Below are 26,800 nucleotides of genomic sequence, written 5' to 3' on the forward strand. Positions count from 1 at the left end.
TTATTTAATTATTTACTTAGGCTGCTCTTCCCTCTTTTGAATGAAATATTTTGGTGTTGCTCTGGCAGCAAACAAGTGTTAACAAGAGGCTCCTCTCCAAACAGCCATGCCAGATGACCGGGGAAGGCCTGCACACAACAATATGAAGAGGATGCACACTGGAACATCAGAGAACCAAAACTCTACTGTTTTTTGCTGTTTCAGTCTCTTCCCTTTTTCCACTTGCTATCAAAATATTTTTCCTACCACAGTCAACTAAGAATCTTTTATTCCCTTTTTTTATATCTCTCATTATTTATACCACTTCTCCCACTTTGTCTATATATATTTACTTTGCTTCTCCTCCTTCCCCTTCCAACTAGGAACTTTCCAGGCTCCAGTGCATAAGCTTTTCACATTATTAAGAAAACAGAGAAGCTTCTCAGAACATATTAATTTGACTGTTCCCTCTGATAACGTAACTCTCAAACTCATTTTATTAAAAGTGGGATCAGAATGAACTCTGTTAAGAACAATGCCTGCAAACTGACTTCATTTCAACTCCAGTGCTCAGTGTTAAATAAATATTTATGACTTATATTTTGGAATGAAATTAAAGCATAAAATATAAAATAATTAACAAAATTAAATATAAAAAATGCTTTTTTGCATTACAGTGATAATTTTCAAAATTTAGAATTTAATGCCTTTATAATACAGTCAAGTAGACTTCACTGTTCCTTTGAAGAAGAGCCTTGCAAAATACAGGAAAAAAGGCAGATAATTTATCCTTTTAGTATGTTTCAAAATTGAAAAGTTATGGTTATTACAATATGAATATTCTAAAGAATTTAATCTGTAAGAAATAAGGCTCTTTTATAAGTAGAAGTATATTACATAACTTAGAAAAGACTAATCAAATAACCTCAATTTTCTTGTTCATCAATGGTACATCCATCATCAATTACAATGTTCTATTTTGGCATTTTCCTTCCCTTTTATTGTTCATCTGCTGCCTGCCGAGTCAATTTACACAACAGTTTTAGAAATGGTTATGTAAATACACCTCTCCTTGCACCTAAATATTTGTAGTTCTTCTCCTTTAGAACTAAACTGATCACTCTAAATTATCCATACAACCTATGAAGTCAACGATGCAGTTGTATTAGCAAGTCTACATGCTGAGAGAAATCAGAGAGGCATCAAGGGCAGAAAGCAGAAGGGCTTTGGGTGACTTAACAGGTGAAATGTCTGGATGCTATTGATGACTGTCCTACAGCCAAGTCAGCTAGGGAGGCTGCAGGAGTAAAATGCAAGTACTTGAACTGGTACAAGTGACACCTGGTGCAAAACCATGCAGTAGAAGTTGCTCTTTAACAACTTATTTAACAGGGGAAATGTGTGCTAAAATAATCCAACGTGACTGCACTAACCTTCAGAAGGTGGAGCTATGAAAAAATTGTGATCATTTTTTAACAATAAGCTAAAAGTGGTAGCTAAGAAAATTAAGTCCTTACAGATAGCATAAAGACTGCTAATGAATACAATACTAGAAATGCTATGCTAACACACACCTATTAGGAAAGGCTTGATAAAGTGAAAGAAGCCAGCGTGACTAACAGCAAACTAAAAGGAATACTAGCATTAGAATACATCATTCAAAAAGCTGAATTTACAAGCTGAAGTAAATCATAAGGACCATAAACTCCAGTGGATTAAAGGTAAAAATACAATTAGACAGGCAAAAGCAGTTTAAGCGGTGACTAGTGAAAGGAATTCAGACCAGCCATAAATCTTTTTCCAACCCATCAGGAGCACAAAATCCACCAACCAGCCCAGTGGGGCAAGGTGACACTAGGGCAAGAAGACGTTTTGCAACTAAAGGAACTCTTTGCATGGTATACGTCTTAGAAGAAACATGTAATTCTCATACCAGAACCCTGGTAAGTGAGCATGCATGTATTTGGGAACATGGTAAAGCTTGGCAAAGGATCTGTTTGAAGCTTAATTAAGCATAAAAGAGGTAATGATAACCATAATCAAAATGAACATCAACAAATTGCCAGAACAGGACCACATTCATCCAAGAGAGCACTGGAGAATGAAACAGGTGAGTTACTAGTGGTATGTGATCTTCACTTAAGATTATCTTGGTACATAAAGACACAGAAGTTGCAAAACAATCATTAAAACATGTTTTGGGGAACTACAGGCCTGTAATCTTGATGTCTGTACCAGGAAAAACACAATACAGTAACATCCAGAATTAGTGGATACCTGGATAAACATCATCTGCTTGGAAAGAATCAAAATAGTGTTCAGGGAAGTTCTACCTTTAAAACACTTGGAGTTTTCTGAAGCGGTCAATAAGCATGTGTATAAGGGTAATCAACAGATACCATCTACTCAACAGGTTTTTAACTGAATCCTCACCAGTGGTTTTTAAGGAAGATGATGTTAGGTCCTGAGACAGCTGTGTGATGGCATGCAGAGAAAGGAAACAGAGTGTACAACTAAATGATAGGTCTAACAGAGGGAAGCCACAAAGTACTCTAATAGCACAAAAAAAAAAAGTGAAAAGCAACAAGAAAGCAGAATGGTTTACTTCTCAGTACCTCTCATGCTCACATGCAGGGATTATGAGAGGGAAGTGACACCAAGGATAGAAATGGCACCTACAGTATTCACTACAGTCAACCATGTACAGAAATCAAATACATATGGTCCATGGACTGAACTGCTACATTTCAACTCAAACATAACCTCAGCAAGCTCTGTGGAGGAAAGGACTCACTCTCAAGATCACAGTAGAACAAACATCACCATTACTTGCCTTCTGGATGCTCTGTGAGCTGACGGAGCCAAATCCAGACCACAGCATTTAGTTAATGTGCATAAAATATTAAAAGGCAGCTCTGCTCAAATCTGCCTGTCTGACTTGTTTCCTCTAGATAGTAGATGCATAATAGTGTAATGCAAGAAATCATCCCCTGTGCGAAGCTAATCATCACCCATCTTTAATATATTTGAAGGTTTCCTGAAGAGCACGTTGATTAACACCTAACATATGAGATTTCCTGATTTTTAGAGAACAATACAGAAAGATTAACTACAAAGTAAACAATTGCTTTCCAGCCCTTTAAGTGCACTATTTCTATGTATGGACATGACAGACTACACTTCAAATAATTTCTGAAGAAAATGAAAACAGGTGAAAGGATACTCACTGAAACTTTTTTGGGAAAATATATAAGAACTCATAAAAACAGCTTAGAGCAGGTAGATCAGTTCTATGTTTTATACAAAAGGTATCATCTACGGCTAGAGAGGGTCTTAAATGACACCAGGGATAGAAATTAAGCCAAGTCACCTGTACAAAGCCAGGGGAGGGATTCTCGTGTTATCCAGTTTGACCATGCTTGGCTGATGAAATAAGATAGGATCACAGCATAAGAAGGAGCATAACTAGTCACTATTTCTGACATGCATGAACCCTGGAAACATCTTTTTAAACAAACAAAATGGTGTTTTAAAGGCAAAATCCAGATGCGGTCATTTTTAAATGTTCTTTTTATATGTGTACTGCATTGGGCACTTCTGCCCCAGGCATTATGGCGGTTGCTTTGTAACCTTTTTGTAATGTGGAAAATGTCACCTTTTATACAGTGTTCCATTACCTAAATCCAGGAAGGACCCTTAATTTTGTGTACAGACTTTGATTTAAAATAACTCAATTAAAAATAACTCAGTTACAGAGAAGTATAGCTATAACTGAAGAGTACAAAAATGTCTGCATCCAATCTACAGTACTTTCTTTCACCACTGAGGCTCATGTTCACTATGGGAAAAGATGCTTAGAAGGACTGCAGTCCATCTTCTTCCCTCCATCAGCCCTCTTAATTCCTGCATACACAGTGATAGGTTCTAAGGTTGTGTAAGGTTCATCTAAATCAAAGTTGGGGGTATGTACCACACAATTATATTACTGTGGGGCACCAAGGTATTGCAGAATAACCAAGGTTGGAAGCGAGCTCTGGAGTCCAAGCCGCAGCTGCCCTTTTCCTCTCAGTTTACTCAGGTACTGTGAATGACTTTATATCTGAGGTGGGATAATAGCTTATACATGTCAGTTGCCATGGAGCAGATGGCATCTGAGGACAAGTTCTCCCCATGACTGTGTGCATGCCCATACCCAATACAGGTCACTGGTAAGGCTGCAGAGGAGCACAACCAATTGTAGCATTGCAGAACACATTGCAGTCACCGGACACAGTGAACAAGGATCTTAAATCCCCAATTTTTAAAACAGTAAGCTCTCAGAATAATATTTTTCCTTTCAACTGAAATAGATGTGCTCTCCATCCTCACTCAAGCCCAAGAAAATCAGCTTGCAGAAAGAGGGGAGGGCTGGTTCACATCTTCCTCTAGGCAAGCACATTTCATAGCTGTATCTTTGACATATACAAGTACACACAGCTAGATATGTAAGTGTATATGAAAATACACGTGAATATATATAGGCATATATATACCTATATACTTTAAATTTTTTAATATATATATATATATATATATACACACACACACACATTCATACTCCTAGATACACCTTTGACACATACACTTTTCATGAAACACATCCAAGATTAGTATCAACAAAAACTACAGTGTTTAGAAGCCATCCGTCAGGGTCACCTTTATGCATGAAAACATTTGCTAACAGAGTGCAATGTTATTGCTTATTTAGTTAACTACAGTTCCAAAAAGCTGTAATCACACACCATGAAACTTCTGGCTAATCTTTTCAGAACCACAAATGAATAGCCCAAAATCTGCACATCTCCCACCCACAAAAATGGTTTTTTATAGTACTTCACCAAACCAGACTGACATTTTATGCTAAGTCACCAGCAAGTGAGCAGATCTGGCAAGGGCCTGTTTAGCCAGTTACTCTATTTGGGATTTACTGCATGTCTTTTTTTTTTTTTTTTTTTTTTTTTTTTTTTTTTTTTTTTTTTTTTAAATAAACCAACATTTTCTATTTAAACATTTTTAAAATGTATTTAATTTTTACTTTATTAGACTATCAAGGAGAAAGTAGTTGTTCTGAACCAAGAATACAATCTGGTTTCAATGTATGATTCCTTTGTTCCTTTCCTCTGCACAAGTTATTTTTTGTTGTAGATAAGCCTTAAGACTAGAGACTTTTGATATATCTACAAATAAGACAAACAATGTATACCAGCAAAAAAAACCTCATAAAATTTGGGGGAAGATAAAATGTAAATTGTGACACTAAATAATATATTACATGTGATAAAAAAACTCAAACACGTAGAGTACATGACAAAAAACCCCAACATGTAGAGATTCAAATGTACCCTCGGGTATGACAAAGCCTTCCCTCAGGTATCTGCTCACAAGTCTTTTGCTCAAATATGCAGCTTTTATCTATAGAAAAGTGTGTATTTCCATAACATTTAAACAACACTTTTTATTATATGTGAAATAATTTGTTCTAAAAGATGTTCTATATTAATCTGAATATAATCTGTATGTCATAAATTTATAGAACAAACAGACCTATAGGTTTGTGGTATCAGTTTTCATCTTTATTACTGTAGCACAAGAAAAATGCTCACAACTGTAAAGGTTTATAGTGTCACTAGCACACATTTTGTTCACATGTCTTGCAATACATGGCATTTTTCTCCAACCTCCAGCTCCTCCAGCCTAGATGATTATAAAAGAATCTAAACCTCTGCTCAAGTGTGTAGATTTAATAACTGTAAAGAAAAAGCTTGTGAAAACACGGATCGATTGTTCCATCCAGACTCAAAAATTGCAAGGCATACCAATTTTCTTTTGAACTGCAGGATTTTTCATTAAAATGGTGGAGAACAACCAGAATTCTGCACAGGGGCTGGCAAATCCACTTACCAGAAGCAAATTGGAGACTCCCTGGTAATAGGAGACATAACTTACCTGATCTTGTTAGAATTCAATTTCTATTTATCAGCCCTTTGTTTACAGGCTAATCAAGGCTGATCTGTCAATGGAGAGAAAGCAGCAGAGGAAGAGAAGGAATCTGCAACCCCATCCAACAGAATGTTACTTGGTATCAGAGACGTCCCATAGCAGGTGCTGAGGGGCACTCCATCCCTTCCACAAAACTTACACATACAAGACCTTGTGCAGTGGTTGCTTCAGGCCAAAGATGCCGGTACTCTGCACCGCACTGCAGACCCTCTCAGATTTGGATTTCTTACATTTGTACTCTGCATCCATGAACCTGGCTGATGCCGTGTGCAAGAAAAATGAATGTCTGTATGGCAGGGCTGAAGAAACAGCCTCAATCAAACCCAAGAGATAAGTATGTCTCCTATGACTCTAAGTTTAATGCAAAGGCCTGCTACTGGTATTCTTGATTCAGGGTTATTTACATCTGGTTTGGAAAGGCATAACAACAAAGGCATCGGAGAGGCATAATACCTAGTATTAAGGACTGGTACTGGGAGCTGTTAAGCACTGAAAACTCAGAACAAACAAAGAAAGGGGCACTAGGAGCCAGAAGACTATAGTGAAATAAAATGAAGTAGGATCGTGTGCATGCTAGAAATGGCCTTTTAGTAAATAATTGTCTCTTATTTTTTCCCCATGAGATCACTGCCTCATCCACAGTGCCAGGGAATTAAGAAGTGCGTTGTTTGCAGGCTCCCTGGTTCCCTTGTTGCAGAAATATCTATGTTTCTAGTTTCTAAGCAGAGAGGCAGGGAGGGAAGGTGAAGGAAGAAAAACAATTTAGCTGTGGAGGAATTGCACCCCGAGCTGCCTTCTGGTAGCAATTCCTGCCTCATGCTGAATAAATACCAGAGACCAAGCTGTTCACAGGTAACATTGTGATATTCTCTACTTTTCATATGGTTCATACAAAATGTAAAATACAAAACACAGATGCAACAGATCAAGGGAAACTATACTTTCAAACCATGAAGCATGCTTTTTATCTTACAGAAAAGTAATTGTTTTGTGCTCCAAAGAGCTTAAAAACTCAGATATTTCTCTACTTCAAATGAAATGAACCTTAAAAAAATGAGTAAAATAAACTGGTACTCCGGACGAGAGGAGTTGGAGTTCCCTTGCACAAAGAGAAGGATTTATTTAACTGACACCCAAGTACTTTAGTGCCAGCATGATCGGAGTATGTGTAATGTAGTACAGGAGCAGGACATTATATATCACCAAAAATCCAACTTCAAAACAAAAAACTAACCTCCCATTGCTAATAGCTACCAGGTCAGCTGGATGCAGTTTACTTGGGACAGCTGTCAAGTGATGTAGGAAGTCTGCCTTGTAGAGAAGAGTTCTCATCTGAATTGCTAAAACCAATGCTTCCCCATTAGCTCTGATAATTTTGTGTTTTAAAAATGGAGGCAACATCAATTTCTTCCTGAATCACCTTTCAAGTGTCCACAACAGCTTTCCAAAGGAAATGAGAGGACTGAGGATGGCTTCAACTCAACCTGCAACCATGATACATTCTATTTTGGGCCTCTCTCTTGCCACTAAATACTGGATTAGGTAAACCATGACTATTGTTACAAGTCAGAAATCCAGCTCTCAATGACAAAATAATATAGCTTTAGCTTCCAGAAGCAGACAGGAATCCTGTAAAATAAAAAAAAACAAAACCCCAAAACAAAGCAAGACTAAATGGCATGAAAAAGTGACTACTGTATTTCACTTCAGGCATTGCTTTTTAAAAAGCAAATAGGACAGTTTCAAGAAAAAAAAAACCAACCCACAGTTCTTCTGAAATTTTACCCTTGCACAACACTCATTTGCAAACACTGTACCATATAGCTCTGCACATGTGCCCTCATATATATTCAACAGGCACATAAAGCCAATACTTACTCAAAAACGTACCATTACCTAGCTCAATGAAATAGTTGTTTCTCTGAGATATTACTGTTGATTTTCCTTCATCACCAAAACAAAACCACATAAATTACCTAGATCGTCTGTATGCAGGAATGCTTTAGCTGGTGTATAAAATTGCTCTTTATTTTGCACATAATCCTTCATTTTTCACTCCAGAAAAGAACTGCAAGAGTAGTAACATAGAATGAATTCCCTCTTCAGGCAACAGCTGAAGAGCTTCAGTAATGTGAACATTTCTACAATGGTCATAATCTATCTAAACTGTGACTTGGAGAGTAAGAAGAAAGTTCAGTTTTCACTCCTATTCAGTGTTTCACCTCCATGCTAAATAAACAGATGGAGCAATGGTTATCAGCACCAGCTGTAACTGTTTTAGCAGCATGGACTCCTGTCCAGTAGGAATCAGATTCTGGCTATCAGTACTTTTCAAAAAGGCTGCAAGCAGCCCACAGAATGCAGTAAGTCTTTGCTATTTCCAACCTGAGTTGGTTTCAAAACAGTGAGCTACTGTTGGCATTTTCCATCCCTTTTATCTGTTCTATGAAGCACAACCTCTCAGCAGATCTGGTGTTTGGGAAATCCAGGAACTCCAGATGTTAGCATGCATGGGACACAGAAGAGATCCCTGGAAAAAGAAACCCAAAAAACCCAACCAAAAATACCCTCCATACAGCAGTGAAATAAGCAATATTGTCATTAATAATACTCTATTCTGCCATTCAGTTCTGGTGCACTGGGTGTTAGATGACAACTTCAGGAAAGTCACAGCCAATAACATGAAAAAAACACTACCATCACCTCCTATACAGAAAAAATAATCACTCATGCAGTACTGGGACTCAAATTTCTCACCTACAAAGATAAATGTTTCCCTTTTCAGAGTAGTGCTGGACATCTCAGAAATGTACAAAACCAAGGAAGGCACAACGTGGAGAAACGTGCACACGAGAGTTTGTGGGTATGTCTGTACTGCAGAGTAAGCGTGATGCTGAGAATCTCAGGCCACTCTGCAGAGCCTGCACTTCCTGGTCCTGACAGCCGCATTAAGCCTGTGGCTTTACACTGTGATAAGTTTGAGGCTTGAAAACTCATGAGATCTGCAAAAAATAACTACAAAAAGCAGCATGGAATGCAAAAAAAACAACTTCCAAAATGGACAAATTCTCAGCTAGTGTAAATCAGCACAGGTCAACTGGAGGCAGCTACACCAGCAGAGACTTTCATTTACAAGAATGCTGTGCTGTAGGCTGAAAAGTTCATTTAATTTTCAGCAGAGCTTAGAATGATTAAACCCCAAGTGATCTTACACTAGTACAGGATCTGAAAGCTTTGCTTTACAAACGAAATACTTAACAGTTATATAGCACACTTGCTACAGAGAATTACTTCACCTTAAACAGTCTGTACACATATGGTGAGAAAAAAAAATAGATCTGGTAGACATCATTAAAATAAAAGCTAATTAGTATCAATGGGAAGGCATCTTAAAAGGGTTTTTAATACCGGTGTGTTTACCAGCAACCAAAACACACAAACAAATTATCAAAGTGTCCATACTGATTAGCTTTAACCGCAGTGTGCTTTCTGAGCTTTGGACATAAATTTTCAAACTAATTCAGAGGCTGCAATAATACATAAATATTTTCTGCTAGCTTAACATGAATTTTAAAAGCTTCTTTTATTTTTGATATTCTAGATAACACATCTGCAAGGATTTACTCCTCTCCATATTGACAGAAATCACAATTCTGCCTTTGGCTTTAAATCAATAGTGATAGGGACTCAACTGTGCAGTATATCACTGCTGTATATCACCATGCTTAATTATAACAACACAGTGCACTATTAATACCTAAATACAATCTCACTTGAATGGTAAAGTCCTAGAAAAAGAAAATTGAAATGAAGAACTATGAGCAATGTGTTTAAACTTAAAATATCAGGAATATCTCATCAGTTCTGACACAGCTGAACAAAATAAAGCCCTTGTTCATTTGCTTGTCCTCAGATCATAAAATTAATTGGTTTTAAAACCTGGAAGATTCATAAACTTTCAATTAGTGATAAATGTAACCAAGCAAAAAATGGCTGGGTTTTCTTTCACATAGTAGGTATTGTAGGCATTACAACTGAGAAAGTATTTTAAAATATGTATTAAAAAATAGGAATATTTTCACAATGGAGCTACATTTTTTATAATCAGCAACACGTCTTTTAATGAAAAGGCAGCATAGACTGGCCTATCTTCATTGATTTCAGCGGAACTGGGCCATTCCACAACAGCTCCAGAATGGGCAGAGGTTTATACTATGCTTCAACACACCCCACCAAAAATAAAGAAAACTATAAAGGGAAACACTCCCATGCTTTTCTCTCCATGAGTGAGATGTACCGTTACACGTGAGAGACATTTTTAAGAAATGCAGATTAAGAACATTCTGGTACACAGTAAAAAAAAAAAAAAAAACCCAAACCAAAAAAACCCTCAACATTTGTAAATCCAACAGTCTAGACAGACCATCATCTTGATGTCTGAAACATCAAAAATCATAGGATCTACTTCTCACTCCTTATGTTCTTCCCTCCTCCAGTTTCAGCCTAATCCTTAATTTAACTCATTCAAACATCCCTGCCAGAGAAAGTCAAAACAATAATATCAAATTTAAGAAAATGCAGAAGGTTTAAGCATATCAATACAGTGCCAGTGTACCTGGCAGGGCATTAGGAGCCAAGCTGAATATCAACCACCTTACCCAGACAATGTTCAAATACAAATAACAACTTTCCTCCCTTAGTTATTTTATTCATCTGCAACAGTACATTTTGTTTTTCTTTTAAAAGGACTCAAGGTTTCACTCTACATGTACGCCACGGTCTGACATTTAAAAGACAAGGCACACAAAATCTATGTCCGCTGACTGTTGATCTGTCACAACTGCCTGTATCAAGTACAGCATCATTTAATTTTATGGTGGAAAGACATGAAATATGTGTGTGTGTGTGTGTCCCCCCCCTGGTTTTCACATCTATGTTTCATAGTATGGTGAAATTGGCCTTTCTTGAATAACAGAAATACAAAGCCGGTATTACCTTACGTCCATCACTTGCATGGCAGTTCACATTTAAAGGAGTCAATAAAGCCATCAGTTTTTCTTCATTACCACTCCTGTAAATGGAGAGGAGGGGATTATGGAAAGGGGGGAAAAAAATAAAGACAGAGCTCTTTGCAAAACATTTGCTGAAGAGCTGGATATCAAAGTACAGTCTATTGAAATTCGTACTCTGCCAGTGAGAATGTCAGATAGCTAAAGGATCTTATGAACATTTCAAAATCAAGGGTAAATACAGAAAAGATGATTAAATTTGCAGTTAAGTGTATTACGAAAGATCATCAAAAACACCTCCTCTTACATTTCCTTTATCTAATTTTACAGATCCTCTGAAAGCCATTTGCTGAACGAAACATTCTGAATTAAATACATTTTCATAGCATATGGCCCATAACATCTGAAGCAACTACATACCAATATCCAGAAATTTTTTAGAAGGGTTAACAGTCAATATAAAATAATCTTGCACTGTTGGAAGGATGAAAGCATCTTTGGAATACACGAGTGAACTTTACACCTTTTGTATAGGCTTCCTTATGCTCTGTTCTGATAAAGCCTGTTCTGAAATTATATCCTAAGGTAGCAGTAAAAACCCAAAGAAAAATGCCAATATTTAAATTGCCCCTAAAAAGAACAGTCACAAAACGATAAAGAGGATTTAAGCAGCTTAAAGCAAAAACTCAATATTAACCTTATAACCACCATAGTGGGGGATTTCAATTACATAAACAGGCTTTTCCATTTGTACCAGACTGTAAAGTCTGAAGAGATTTATGCTAATGAAGTGGTTTGTTTGCATCATTTCATGGAGAGGCAAATGACAAAACAGTAATGTTTTAAAAATCCCTTTTCCTCTCCGATTCCACCCCCAAAATATGCTTTATATTCTCAGCGGCACTCACCTAGCAGCTTCCAGGAGTTCGTCCTTCTTGTATTCACCTAAATGATTGCAAAATATCATGCTGTTAGCATTTGGCAGAAGACAGATTAAGAAATGCAGTAGGAAGCAAATACAGAATTAAAACAGAGAAGAGGAGAAAAAAGCCCACACCCCGCTGGGTGATGGAGCTGTGACGTTAGCCAGCTTGTGGAGGCAGCATCACCAGTACCTTGGAGACGGGCAGCAAATTGACGCATCTTCTTGTCCAATCCTCAGATGGAAAGGCTTTCTTCAGACGACCAATGACTGTGAAATCTTGTGTCCAGAAACACAGTCCCGCTGATAACAGCATGTCAGCTGAAGACAATGTCCCCACCCCCTGCCCTATTCAGTATGTCACATTATACTTGGGAAGCATAATAAATTCCGAGACAAAAGCAAGGCAGTGCGGCTTTTTAAAAGGTACAAATTAGCAATCTCCAAAGCTCTCACCTGCCTATTTGAACAGTAATATTAGTCTTCACCAAGTTCTTCAGACGAGCAGCACTTATTTTAAAAATTCCAAATATTATATCATCAGTCACTTTCCAAGAAAATGTCTTTGAAATTGAAAGCATAGGCAAAAGAGCACGAACTCTCCAAGACATTTTGTTACAAAACTCTGAGATTAGAGATAATCATGAGTAATGTCAGAGTTGTATTTATATTTGAAATTCTGAGTTACAACAGACAACTCAGGAAGGTTGTTGCATCACAGGATTAAAATTGCATGTGGCTATCTTAAAAAGAGCACAGAACAAGATGACCTGTGGAAGTAAGACAGTATTCCACAAAACTGAATCATGATGATATTGTATAATACAGATGTAAGGGAATTGCAGTTCAGAAGTTAGAAAAATATCTGGGTATCCTAAAAGCCAAAAGATGCAGGGCTTGAAAAACATAGCATATACCACTTGCCAGAGAATTAAAGCCTCTAACCACAACGCTGTAGGAAAAACAGGAAGATGAAGCTGTCCCACAAGAAAAAAAAAACACACCTTTGTGCTGCCTCCTACATGTATTTGTAATGAGCCTCCAGTGAAACTCTCATTACAGTTGAGAAGGTCACCTGGCCATGGGAAATGCCAGATCAGACTGCAGGTAAACTGGAGGATTCCTCTAGAAACAACATCCCTCAACAAAGAAGTTCTCTAGGCTGCGGGAGGAGCGTTAGAGTCCTCATCCATCACAAACAGCTTGGTACTTCCCCCATCAGAGCTCCTCCAGTTATCAACAGAGGGGGACAAGAACAACACCACCACCAGCTCTCTCCAGGGTCTTAAGGAAGGAGCCCTGTTTAGTTCAGCACCCTGCCTTCACCCAAGGGTAAGGAGGAAGAGGGCGAGTATACACAACCATGCACCTCCCACCCTGGCTGCAGCTATGCAATTCTTAAGGCAGTATCTGCATCTCCTCATACTGGCCAATCTTCCTTTCACAAGTGTGTTTAATTATTTTCTGAAACATATTGAGCTTTGGGAATTCACAACAACCTGCAGCAAGGAGTTCCACCATGCGTCTGCCTCTTGCATGACTGGTCTCTTAACAGAGTGGTTCTGTGCTGCCAAATCCCAGCGACAGAGCACATGATTCAACGCAAAGTTGAAGAACTGAAACTGGTATTTCAGACACAGACCATGAAAGTTAATTGAGCTTTTGGAATAATTTAGATGTCTGTCTTAATGAAAACTTGATCATGAAACAAGTAAAATGACACAAAAATATGATTGCCTTTGTCTTGCTGCTACTCTCCAACTTCATCAGAGGGGGTTCCTGCCCACCACAGGCAATTGCCTTTTCAAGCCATGGTACACGTTTCTCCTTTTTTATTTTAATGAAGATAAAATACCGGGCACAGTTGTGAGTGTTTCAAATCAATGGTGAGTGAAAAGCTCTGGCCAGCATGTGAGGAGGGAAAAGACAGACACTTTATTACTACTGCATTACTCGTGCAACAATCCCAAACAGCTGGATTTCCTGTAGGAGAGTTATTGGCCTGTATTATATCAACACTTTAGGGACCTAATCAGATTAAAAGACCTGTTTGCACATTCTTGTTTGGCAGTGCATCTAGCAGTCCTAACCAGGCTTCTGAATACTATTAGGTTAGACAAGTGTAACATTTTTCCTTCATGCTCAATAAGTTGGTACTTTAAAAACACAAAGCCCTGTCCTCAAGTACCTTGATTTCCAAAAGCATTACTGACCAACAGAAATGGAAGGCTGTGGCTTCTTGATTTAGAATGTCCCACGGTATACCTAAGTAAATCAGTTACTTTTACTAAGTGATACTTTTTAAAAAGGGTATTTACAGATACTGTTGAAATTCATACAAGCAGTTCTTGAAATTTGCCACAACTCCCTCACACTGATGTGGATTAAGAAAACATTATCTTGTCATTAGTTAACTTCACTACTCTCAAAGAGCCATCATATTTTGCAAAGCAACACCTAAAATTATCAGGCCCTTACAGCACACCATCAGGCTTAGTAAAAAAAAAAAAAAAAAGCCGTTTCCACAGGGCTCTGGTCTCCCAGCTAGGAACAGGACAACGAGGAACTCCTTGGCCACTCGAGCCAACAGCTGGTGGGATGCCCCTGAACCAAGAGAGGGCTGGCTGATGGCATTTGGGAGAAGTAGGTGGCACTGCCCACTGGACCGGCTGCTGCTGGCACAGGCTGCATTCCCACCAGAGGGCTCTGCCAACACAGCTAAAGCTGCTTAGCTACGAAGTGTATCCAAGGCCATCCTGCAGCATTTGGCCACAGCTACCTAATAAAATATTCATTTACAAAGCATCTGAAAACAAACCATGCATGCTTCTGGCATAGACCAATTTCAAGTTCTGAGCTGAAGTACAGGAACACAGACCATCAGCCTCACATAATACATCTGTTCGAAGAATGTCAAACTGTTTGACTTGAACCAAGCTAATAACATCACTTAAAAAGCTCCTTTGGGCAGGTTGGGATTTATAGTTTTGCAAAAGGGCATCTGCAGAACAAAGTGCAGGTAACAGCCTGAATTACTCTTCCAAATCTCTTCACAGTTGCCAGCTTTGAGAGAAAAACACCCTTCCAATCACAGTGTCCATACAAAGGACTTTTGGCAGCAATATTTTGAATAGCACAAAGCTTGTCTGCAAGAGGTATGAAAGTTAATATTGTTAGACCTTGCCACAGAAGATCAAAACTGAAATACAAGGCTGAAAACAACTTTCATCTATTTGCTATCTGGCCCTTCCACCATATCTCAGTTCAACCTGTCCTCTGTGTTTCACGGCAAGCCCAAACAACACATGGCCACACCACCAGACACATCTTGCCACACGAGGTAGGTGAGATGTTGACAAGCGTGCCTCTCTTCTTGGTACAAGAGAGCCCAAGAGAAACAGCCCAGAAAGGCTGCTGCTTCTTGGTCCAGAAGCCCACAAAGACAGCATTGGATTTCCTCACCTCCACGTGCTGGGAAACCCAGATAGTCAGCCTGGGAACTTCTGAAGGCAAGGACAGAAAGGGTGTGAAATGGAGAGCAGTGAGCGCTATACTAAAGCAGTGCCCCTGTTCCTATCTTGTCAGACAAAATCTGGTAGGTAAGTAGAAACTGCTCAGTGTGTAGAGTTCACTGCATGTGATCAAGTTCATTGCTGAGAGCTCTCTCAGCATCCTTTAAACCATCAAGTTCTCTACTTGCTCCCAGTTCCCGATCACACCACTACTGCTCCATTTATGCTGGAACTAGGTGGTCACCACTGGTAACCACAGATAATCAGTGTTTCAAAACACAGCTACCATCAGACAGCTAACTAGCCCTATCTCTGTTGCCTCCCCAGAGAAAACCAATTACCTCTGATCAGCTGCTGAGAACTAGAGTGACCATGGCTCCCCATGCTATGCAGCCACTGCTGTACCTGGCTCTAGCTGTATTCTGTGGTAGCTGATTAGCAGCAAATGCTTATTAACTATCAGACATCAGTGGCTGCTTGCACCCAGCAGTTAAGCAGATAAGTAGCTGGAAGACCAGTTGAGATCTCAGTGGAAGACAGACCTTGCCTTGCACTGAGACAACATGCTGATCAGCAGCCACTTTGAATCCAACCGCAGCAGATGAAAGTACAGGAGAGTGCAGTACTGCACTACAAACATATACAGACACGTGCAGGAATATTGTATTTGGGAGAATAAAAGACAGGGGTGCACCAACAGTGACAGGCTGAACTCTTTATGGGCTCCTAATTCATTCCTTTCATTTGTGCTTTCTAGCTTAATGATAAAAGCTGCAGCCAGAAAAGCACACCAGCCTGTTGCAGCTAGTCTTCACAAGCCCTCCTCTATCAACAACCTATTTCTTCCTGCTTCCCATATTCAGGGTGCTATTTTCCTATTTTTGTGGTTATTAGTGCCACATTATGTGGTGTTACACTGGGTCATGCTGCAAATTTAAGTGCAGCATAAAACAATTCCATTATTAAAGAGTTACAAGGAAGAATCAGTCAATCCACTTCTACCTTTAACTCACTAGCAACCTTTGATCTTAAACTTACTAGATGAGTCTGTGAAATATGACCATCATATACGCATGCACTCAAGACAAAAGAAAAATCCCAAATCCTGGAAAAAAAATAATATAATGAATCAACCCTACAGTGTACTTTATAGACAAACAGCCTTATTTCACTCTTTCCCATAACTGTAGAAATTTCATCTTAATAGTGCAAGCTAAAAAAACAATCTGAATGCATGGCATAAACCAACAGTGCTTTCTCAATGCATCTACACTAAGAAACAAGGTGTATTGCAGGCGCGCTCTCTCAATCTCTTCCCTCCCCCTGGTAGCTAATATAGAAACTAGCCAGGGCCAACATGTCAACCTGGACAAAGTAGTTGTGTTATCATACTATCATGTGTCAGTTTTCCACAGTAAGAACAACTCCCTAAAAACTGATGTTATACATATTAAACCAAGCCATTATTATCCAACATAATGACAGAAAATAATGAGGAAAAAAATGGATGAAAATATTTGACCAAACTGAAAAACTAAAGAGGATGACAAGCTGCACATCATATAAGATCACAGTTACAAAATTAAATCCCCAGATTACCAATAAAGAGTGAAAAATTTTACAGTAGCCAACAGTACCTTGCTTCTGAGATACATGACAAAAGGATGTGGGCCTGATGAATGTGTAACTGTGGCCACAGGCTGGGGAGAGAAAGATTCATTAACATTACAGAAAGGTTGAGGTTGAAGGGGCCACTGGAGGTCTTCTCATCCAACCCTTCTACTCAAGAAGGGCCACCTAGAGCAGCCGGCCAAGGACTGCATTGAGGAGGCTTCTGAATTTCACCAAGGATCAAGACTCCACAACCTCTCTGGGCAACCTGTGACTGTGTTTGGTCACACTGAGCTTGACTCATTAACTTTCAGGACCTCCTGTTTCTTCCTTAGCAGCTGCAGGCCTAGCAGCCCTGGAAATCAGGAGTGAAATCCTGCTCCATTAGAAAACACAGCAGCTCTACATTTGACTTCAACCATGTGCAGACTACAGCTTGTTATTGGCTGCCTACCCTGAAAACCTGAACTAGTACTTTTGAAAGTACATGTCCCACACAGAGATTGACAAGAAATTTGTGAACAGCCTTGATGATATTTTTCAAATAAGTATTTGCTTATTATCCAAATAAGTATTCACAATTATCCAGCAGCACAGTGGTCATGGGCTCTCCAGCACAGCAGTAGAGACAACAGGTATCTGAACATCTTTTTCCTCATTTAAGTGTTTCTGGTGCTTTTCCAACTCTACTAGCACAGAAATGCATGAAGCTGATGGGAAAACAGCATCAGAGTCCTGATGCAGCTGAGGGGCTGAGAACTTCTTTTCCATCAAAATTTGTTACTTCATCCAGCTCAGACCATGGCTACCCAAATGGGTCCCTCAGAATTAACAGCATGGGCAAAATGGTACAGAGAGGGGAGGGGAAATGAAGTTTGCATTTGAGCTGGCATTGCTACAAAGAAAGTAATCTATGGACCAGAATCCGAACAGATTCTAGCAAAGTAGTAAACACAGTAGAAATAAACTAAAATATACCTTGTCTCTGAACTGACAAGATTTCATAGATCTATGAGTAAGCAATGAGCTCACATCCACATATGCCATCCTTCTTAAATCCACTGCGATCTTTGGAGTAATATTTAAGTATTTAAACAAATATTCAAGTTATAGTCAGAGCAGGATGCTTTTAGTGCTTATGACAGACTACTAGGGTGGGTTTTTTTGGAGGGGGGGTGTTTTGGTTTTGTGGTTTGTTTGGGTTTTTTTTTAAAGCACCATTTTTCTAGCAAACTCAAATTTTATTTTCAATGTGCCTACTTCTGGAAGGGTCCAATCATGCCATTAAAATACTCATCAAGCCATTCTTCCCCATTTAACTTTTCTTAAAAGTAAAGCACCAGGTGAGACTAAAATACAGAGTTAAATCAGAGCAAGGTATTTTTACCATCCAAAAAGCACAAGGCTGTGGGAATAACTGCCTGACACAGAAAAAAAAAAATCAACAAAAAAGAGATATATGTTGAAATAATATCCTTTGGGAAAATGCATTTATAACCAAGAAGTACAAGAAACACATGAGAAGGGATAGACACAAAAGTAATCATTTCAGATTTTATTACTATACTACCTTACTTGTAATACCTCACTTGTTTAAGGTTAATTTCTTTATACTTTTTGCACTTCTTCACTCAGCTGCTTCTCTCAAGTAAATGGGTTGATTTTATAAGCTGTCTAATAGGCTTGACCAGGAACACAGCAAGACCTAAATTTTAAGCTCTTGTCACAGATGAAAAATACCAAAGCAACTCTACAAGGGTGGCAAAAAAGCAACTCAGGAGATAATGTCTTCAAGAACAAGTTGCAGACAAGGGGGAATATTAACAAGGAGGAAAGGTTTGGTACCTTGACTCTGCCTATACTGTTGAAGGTGAGCCAGGAACTGTGCATGTGGATTCAAATTAGCCATTTGTAATAGAAATTTAAAATTTGAAAATGGCTCAGCTAATAATGAAGTGCCTTTAGGGACATGTTTTAAAAGGGGATCTGAACTAAAGAAATATGCAAACATCATTTGGTTTTGGCCACAACTGTACCAAACCACTGAGCTAGCAGCATCCTACCTTCAGTTAGGCGGACAGAGCTCGCATCTAGAGCATTTCTGATTTAGTTTTCTAGAACAGAAAGCTGGATCTCTAAGGCCTGGCAGGAAGCAGCATGTTGGGAAATCTGCAGCTTTGCAAAATAAAGAATGGCAAAAACTCTGCTAGGGTCTTAAGTAATGGAAGAGGTTCTTTTCTATTGAGCCGTCAATTCAAAGCACATCTACATAAGCATACATAAGACGCAGTGATTATTAAATGCCATCTTCATATCCAAATATAAATTGTACGTATCTTACAGGTTTTGATCACTAAGAAGGATTAAGGTAGCATATCAAAATGGGTCTTCAGTGCATGTGCAATTATAGCACCATTAAGTTTACATTTGGCACATATTTCTGTTTCTCAGAGGAGTTCTTTTCAGTGGTGCTGACCTATTTGTTAAAGAATGCTGTCAGATTTCCGTCACCATACAGTGGGAGGAAGATGAAAAAGTCCTTTTATCAGAAAGTTTCAAATTTCTTAACTCCTAAATCATAAGATAGAAAGATGAAGCTAAGTCAACCAGGAATCTTCCTGAATATGCAGAGAAAGGACACAACACACTGCACAGCAAGACCATAATAATAAAGTAAATTTTAAAAAACCCAACAACGCAACAGGGCAACAAAAAACCCTAAAGCCACATAATCACCTTACCTTCAACAATGCTACCATACATACCCTACAATATAATTTCTTCCAAAATAAATCTGACAAATGTTCTAAAACTCATTCTCTTCAGTGTACCTGTACAAGTAGTTTCATTTTCTTCATATTGGTGCATGATACTTGTATAAAAAAAAAATGTGTGCATCATGTTTATTCAAATGGTAAAAAACCATATTATTTTCATTACAATTATGCTATTTCAGAGTGCTGTACTTTTCTTGAAAACACACCACCACTCATATGTGTCATATCTTCAGACTGAAAGGGGAAAGAAAATTGTAGAATTTCAAGAGACTGGGCAGAAAATCCAAACCTGCAATTCAAAACACATTGGTAAGAGGGGAAAAACTGAAGGGGTTGAGGCTCATCTTTTCATCAGATTTCAATGCTCATGAGATCTTGTGAAATACACATGGAAAAGGGAATTTGACTGGTTTTATCCAAAGCTGTTGAGCCTTCCCCATCACTCACCCCTTCATGCCTAATGGAAGGGCGACACTCCAATGGCTCTCCCTCTTTACTTACTGTATTAATTCCAGTTATCAGCAAAAAGAAACCTCCACTGTAATTCCCACTATTCCAGCCATACTCCATATTAGTAACTAATAAACTGTGCTATTCCACTTTTCCAGCAACTATCTCATTTCTGTAACATGTCCGTATATGTATTTTCTCTCTGGGATTTCTAGGAAATCTTTCTAGAGGAAGACAAAGGACAAAGGACTCTTTGTCAAAGACTTGAGTACAGTAGAGGTAGATAGATAGCCAAGTAGTATATCCAGAACTGAGCAGGAGAAATAAGCTGCTTTCATACTTTTCAGAAGTCAGCTCCCTCCCTTGCCCTTCCAAACAACATCCTCAAACAAGCAAATTATTTTATCCTGCAGAATATTCTCTAATGAGAAACCACAGAAATGCCTGCTTATAATTGACAAAAATCATGGAATAAAACCCGAAAAAGGTATATACAACCCTCAGGAAAGCCATAACCTATAAAAGCAAGCTCCAAAATTATGCTCCATCATCTAATCTTTCTCTGAGAACTTTGCAGTGAACGTGAGCAGATTAAATTTTGCAGTCTCTCCGATTTTCCCACTGTAGATAAAACATGCTAGAAAGCTGAGGACACTGTGTCTGAAAATCTATAGCTGGATTAAAAACTGAAGCATTTACTTTAACTAAAAAATCTATACTCTTTTAGATACAGAAAACATGACTGATTTTGTACTAACAATTTGTACAGGTTTAAAGCAGTGTTTTTTTGAATGTTTGCTAGGAAATAAATGAGACAGAAAATGTACATATGTGCCAAATTTTTTTTTTTGTTTTGTGTTTTTTTTACCAATTTCAAAGGTTTAACTGAACAGTAAAATCCTTTCTCCATACATCTGAAGTTGCCCCATGTATCTAAACTTACACTACAAGCTTGAGAAAGCAGAGACTGCCACCTCAAAAATACACGGTTGCCACGCTTGCCCTGCAGCACATACCCTGGAAGGAACTTAAATCCAGTTAAGTAACTTCTCTAATTTCTAGACAAAACACACAAAACATTTTCCTATGCCTACTGGGCCACAGAGTAGCAAGCAGAAGGAAGGAACTCCTTTGTAACTGGAGGAAACACGGGGCAAACCCATCAAACACACAGCAATGAAACTACATACCTGCATTTTGGAAGTTAAAGAAAACAATGCCACAATATTATCTTTATTACCAAGAGCAAAGATATCATAAAAAGAGGGGGGGGGTGGAGGGGGGGAAAGGTCGACTTATTTTTACATAACATTTAAGAAAAGTACAGCACGTAAATCCTTACCAAAACAATGTCAAAGAAGAGGTAATAGATTTTGTTATCATGAACAATTTTGTCATGCCAAACAGGAAACTAATCTGTCAACAGTTCAGTTTAAATGTTTTGAAAAACACCCATTTCCCCCTAACAAAAGGAAGATAACAAAATAATCCAACACCTTTTCCATTTACATTAAAGCCATATAACTCAATTTTATCTCACTGCTGTGGGCAAACTTTCCCTCCCTGTGGGTTTTTATTTGCCAGTTAAGAGTCAAAAGACAGTTGGAAAATAAGGAAAAACTTGGTAGAATTTGGGGGAGAGACAAGACAGTAACATGACTGGAAACACGATATGTGGATTCATATGAAAGACTTTTACTAGTACCCCAGACAGAGTAAAGAGCAGCTGTGTTTGACTTGGAACATCCTTCCCCTCCTTTATCCTTCCCATCAGATCTTATGATATAGGGAATATATACTTAAAAGTGACAGTTCCCTTTTTTTGTCTCATTTTTAGAAATTATTTTTAATGTCTTTTCGGAACACACATTTGCACTAGCAGTGATCAGAGTAACTCAGATCAAGCTTTGCCTGATCTGAGCAGTGGTGTGATCTCTGGGTACTCACTCAGACAGTTGCTCTGTGACCTACACATGACATGGGGTGTGTTCTAAGAGAAAAGAAAGTTTGCATTTATGGAAGATGTTCTGAATCTAAATCTGCAAACTGTTATCTTCACTAAAAAGTATCTAGTAAAACACTAGCTGGGGGAAAATAAATTAGTTTCTTACATTAAGGCACTTCCTGCTACTCCTGTTGGAATAGCATACCATAAGATGGAAATACAGCAATAATATCTATTGCCAATATACAGGAGGCCTAGCTGTGAAGGGTTACATTATTTACCAACAATGAAAGAATAATGAAATACTACATACAACTCAAGTTTTGTAAATATTTTCAGTCCCTTGTATTAACCTCATTGTTTTAAATGGTCTGCTAGTTAAATGCCTGATAGAACAGAATAGTTCGGTTGGAAGGGACCTGCAATGAACATCGAAGTCCAACTGCCTGACCACTTCAGGGCTGAACCAGAAGTGAACACATTATTAAGAACACTGTCCAAATGCCTCTTAAACACTGACATCAAACATCTCTCAAGGAATACTGTTCCAGTGTTTGACCACTCAATAAAGAAATGCTTCCTAACATTAAGTCTAAACCTCCCCTGGCACAGCTTTGAACCGTTCCCACACATCCTGTCACTGGATACTAGAGAGAAGAGCTCAGCACCTCCCTCTCCGCTTGCCCTCCGCAGAAAGCTGCAGAGAGCAATGAGGTTGCCCCTCAGCCTCCTCATCTCCAAACTAGACAAACCTGAAGTCCTCAGCTGCTCCTCATAAGTAACAGGATTACATATAATGTTTTCTTAAAAAAAGTAACTCGTTGCTCTAAATGACAATATGGTCATCTACAAAGACCAGAAACAGAATAGCACCACAGGAAAAAAGATAGATCACAGAAGGAAAAAGATACTAACTCATTAATTAAAGACAAGAACTTCAGTTCATTGGACCGTCATCATTATGTTTCACCTCCAAAGTAGAGCATTTGTTCTTCAATTTTTCATTTATGCTCAGAAAGTTTCATCTGATGCAACACAGGGCTGCCTGTTCAAGGGATACCCTACACATGACTATGGAAATCAGTCACTGATTATGTCCAGCTTGACACTGTTATACATCAGGTGCTCTTTATTTCTATTGCACTGGAGAACAAAGTACCAGGACTTCACTATCACAGCTATATCCATGAATAAAGCACCTTACAAACCAGATGTTCCCTCCTCACTGCAGCCCAGACAGGAAATACATAAACTGCATGTACCCTCAGCACGACAGCTCTGCAGGTTTCTGTGCAGACCTGCAGCGAAAGACAGTTTAATTACATTCTGCATGAAGTAGGAAAAAATACTGCTTTCCATTCTCAGTTACTTCCAGTAATTCTCACTAGATTTAAAGACATTGCTCACCTCAAATAACTCAAAATATAGTTGGCAAAAAAAGTATTCCTACATTCCTCATTTATCACAACCATTAAAGATCTTAAATATCCCCAAGAAAATACATTTAAATGATCCTCTTATTAAGTAATAGGATTACCACCAGCTCTTAAATCAGCTTATTTTGCCAATAGCTCTAATTCAAAGCTATTCTAAGGTATGCTTCATTTTTGACTTCAAAAAAAGTGGTATTTTAAACCTCTATTTGACCTAAAATGAAAGAGGACCATGCAAGAGTTAACACAGGTTTTCTCTACCATGTCCTAAATGTCTTAGTTCAGTGTGAGCTAACTCAGTATTACCACTCTGTCCAGAGAGCACAAGGAGAAATAATACTGTACCTTCCCCACTACCATCTCAGGATTCCTTCTTATCCATTTCTGTTAGAGCCCAGTTACTGTTGCAGAAGATGGCGAGATCTATTACTGAGAGATCTTGCTTCCTGACTCTGACTCTCCTTTTTGCCACCCTCTAAGAATACCTCAGCAGAGCAGAGCAAAGACAGGTTATAGGAGAACTGGATCTGACTTCAGAGAGCTGGACAATGAAAACCGCAGAGAGGAAGACAAACTCCCAGAAAAAGGGTAGCTCTCACTGATCATGCTGTGCCACTACAACAGTTCTAGCATATATGTCTAGTGTAACTGGCTTTACAACAATCAAAAGGGTTTTGGATTTGGATGAAGGACAAGGCTGAAATGAAGAGGCAAGGAAATATTCAAAGGGAGGGAGTACAAAAAGGTTTTGTTTTCCCTTTTCCTGTTCAACAGTTACACCAGCAGTCCTGACCCCTGGCTGTGGGCTACATAGGAGTCATCAAACAGTCTAAGACATCAGTCTATCTCTGATGTCTGTCAAGACAGTTTTTATATTTACCATTTTGGCCCAAATAGAAGACTACGCTTAGATATGGAAGCCCTCATCATTCTTGAATATACAGATGGTGCTTCACAAGAAAATTTCCCTCCAAGAACCAGCGGTGGTCTCTGGCAACTTGAACCATACTTGGAAATATGGTACTTTCAGTTTTCAGGGAGGAATTCCCAGCCAGCAGCTAAGCAACAGGGACTCAGCAAAACAGTCACACTCCTCTTTTCCTTTCCCCTTTTCTCATCTCCAAGATGCTGCTCCTAACCTTTGCAAAGAGAGATTATCCCATATGGGAAGGTACAGCCACATATGATAAGAACCACAAGGCATGTAAGTCGTAAATTATTTTCCTTCTGACTTCCAGAAAGGAAAACACTCATCTACCATCTCATAGCGGTGCAGACAGACAAAAGTGGGCAGATTCTTGAGATGGAGCTACATTTTCCCTGCAAGTGATCAGGAAGAGATTTCCCTATATAGCTCAAGACGATTTCAAGAGAAAAAAAGATTCATGAAAAGCAAGATTTGCTGGGGAATTAGATGAACAATGTCTAGAACACTGATGAGAGTTCTTATCTAGTTCCCTGAGGATACCGCATCATTTGAAAAAGTATCACTTAAAATAGCTATCTTTTAGATTTGTGGAGAAGACCAGCATGAGTTGCAAGGCAAACATGAAAATGTTATTCTCTCCATTTTCAGACATGTATATATGAAAAAATAAAATAAAATCAGTATATTTATGTCTTACTTTGCTCTTTCTATTCCTCTGTTTTATCATCAAACATATGCTTTTTGGGTTTTTTTTTTTAATGTAATTTTATTTTATGCCTTTTATCTACTGGAAGATGGAAAAATTGTTCACAAAATATTTTTTGCTGCGATTGCTAAAAGTTACATAGAATCTGCTACCTCCCTTCAAAGAAAAGGTTATTTTTCTGTGCTCTGTCAGAAAAAAAGATATCTTTCACTTCCAGGGCAACAGACAAGAGACTAACCAGCAAAGCCACCTATGAAATAGTATATCACTGAGAAAATAACGTCTCTTCACTCAGGTCTGCTTTGCCTCATATTTCCAGAATGCATAACAAGAACAAAAATCTAAGTTTCTCCACAACTGCAAGATGGACAGCCAGGTTTTTAGATGGTTCTGCTAGCTGGCAGCAGTCTCTCAGCACCAGATTATCTGTTCAATTTCAGCACAGAATTGCCTTTCCTGAAAAAGCCTGGCCACAGCAGGAAGGGTACCCTTCCCAAAGAAAGTTAATTCACTGACCACACACTGAAGCAAGACTGCTCGACTGGACTGTTTAACAGTGGCTGTAAATGAAGATGCCAATACAGCCTACACCTGCTTCACACTTGGTACTAGATACCCTACCATTCCAGTGAAGTTGGCAGAAGGAGTTCAGGGAGAAGCAGAACACACACCAACCTGCTTACAACTTTGGGCATGTCATTGACTGCACAAGAAAGCAATACTTAGCTACAGCAGCGATGGTGCTTAATCCTCTAAGCAGAATGTATTAGAAGTGTTGTTGTTGTTATTATTATTATTACTACTACTAGTACTACTACTATTATTACTATTACTATAATAAAGTAGCAAGAGTAATATGACTATCAAGAAATGGCTTTTATAGAAACATTAGTAAAGGCTAGGATTTATTAAAAAAACCCAATAGATTCAAAATAGTCAGTTCTTCATGAAGGGGGGCTCTACAGGTTCTGCCTTCCTTCTCCACTGCTGGTAGGAAGAGAGCTCCTGAAGAAAGCATATATTTTACTGAGCCCAGTAACCTGCACCAATCTATTCAAAATCTCTTCAGAAATGAACAGCCCAATTTCCCTGGATTTGATGCCATCCCATGTTTGGTTTTTGTTACTTCTGACCTCTCCCATGTTACCTTCCCACAAGCAAAAAAAGTGGTGCTCACCAAGATGCTTTCCATCATTTACCAAGAGTCCTGGCTGACCAGGGAGGTCACTACAGATTGGAATTGGCCAATGTGACGCCCATATATAAGAAGGGTCAGAAGGATGATCAGGAAAATTACAGGCCTGTCGGCTTGACTTCGGTGCCCGGGAAGCTGATTGAGTAGCTCATCCTGAGTGCCATCACACAACACATGGGGGACAACCAGATGATCAGGCTCAGTCAGCATGGGTTGATGAAAGGCAGGTCCTGCCTGACAAACCTGATCTTCTTCTACGACAGGGTGACCTGCTTATTTGATGAGAGAAAGGCT

General features: G+C 38.7%; 1 protein-coding gene across 1 annotated transcript in view; it reads right to left on the reverse strand.

Annotated features, from left to right (window-relative positions):
* Positions 1-26,800, reverse strand: part of TNKS (tankyrase) — a 146,128-nt gene that overhangs the window by 58,157 nt on the left and 61,171 nt on the right. Inside the window, exons 4-5 of the mRNA XM_026847465.1 lie at positions 11,936-11,972; positions 11,014-11,089 (exon numbers count right to left, since the gene is read on the reverse strand). Coding sequence (XP_026703266.1) covers positions 11,014-11,089; positions 11,936-11,972 — 113 coding nt within the window. The remainder of the gene's footprint in view (positions 1-11,013; positions 11,090-11,935; positions 11,973-26,800) is intronic.

The sequence above is a fragment of the Athene cunicularia genome (genome assembly GCF_003259725.1).
Source record: "Athene cunicularia isolate RWA chromosome 4 unlocalized genomic scaffold, athCun1 chr4_part2, whole genome shotgun sequence".
Lineage (NCBI taxonomy): Eukaryota > Metazoa > Chordata > Aves > Strigiformes > Strigidae > Athene > Athene cunicularia.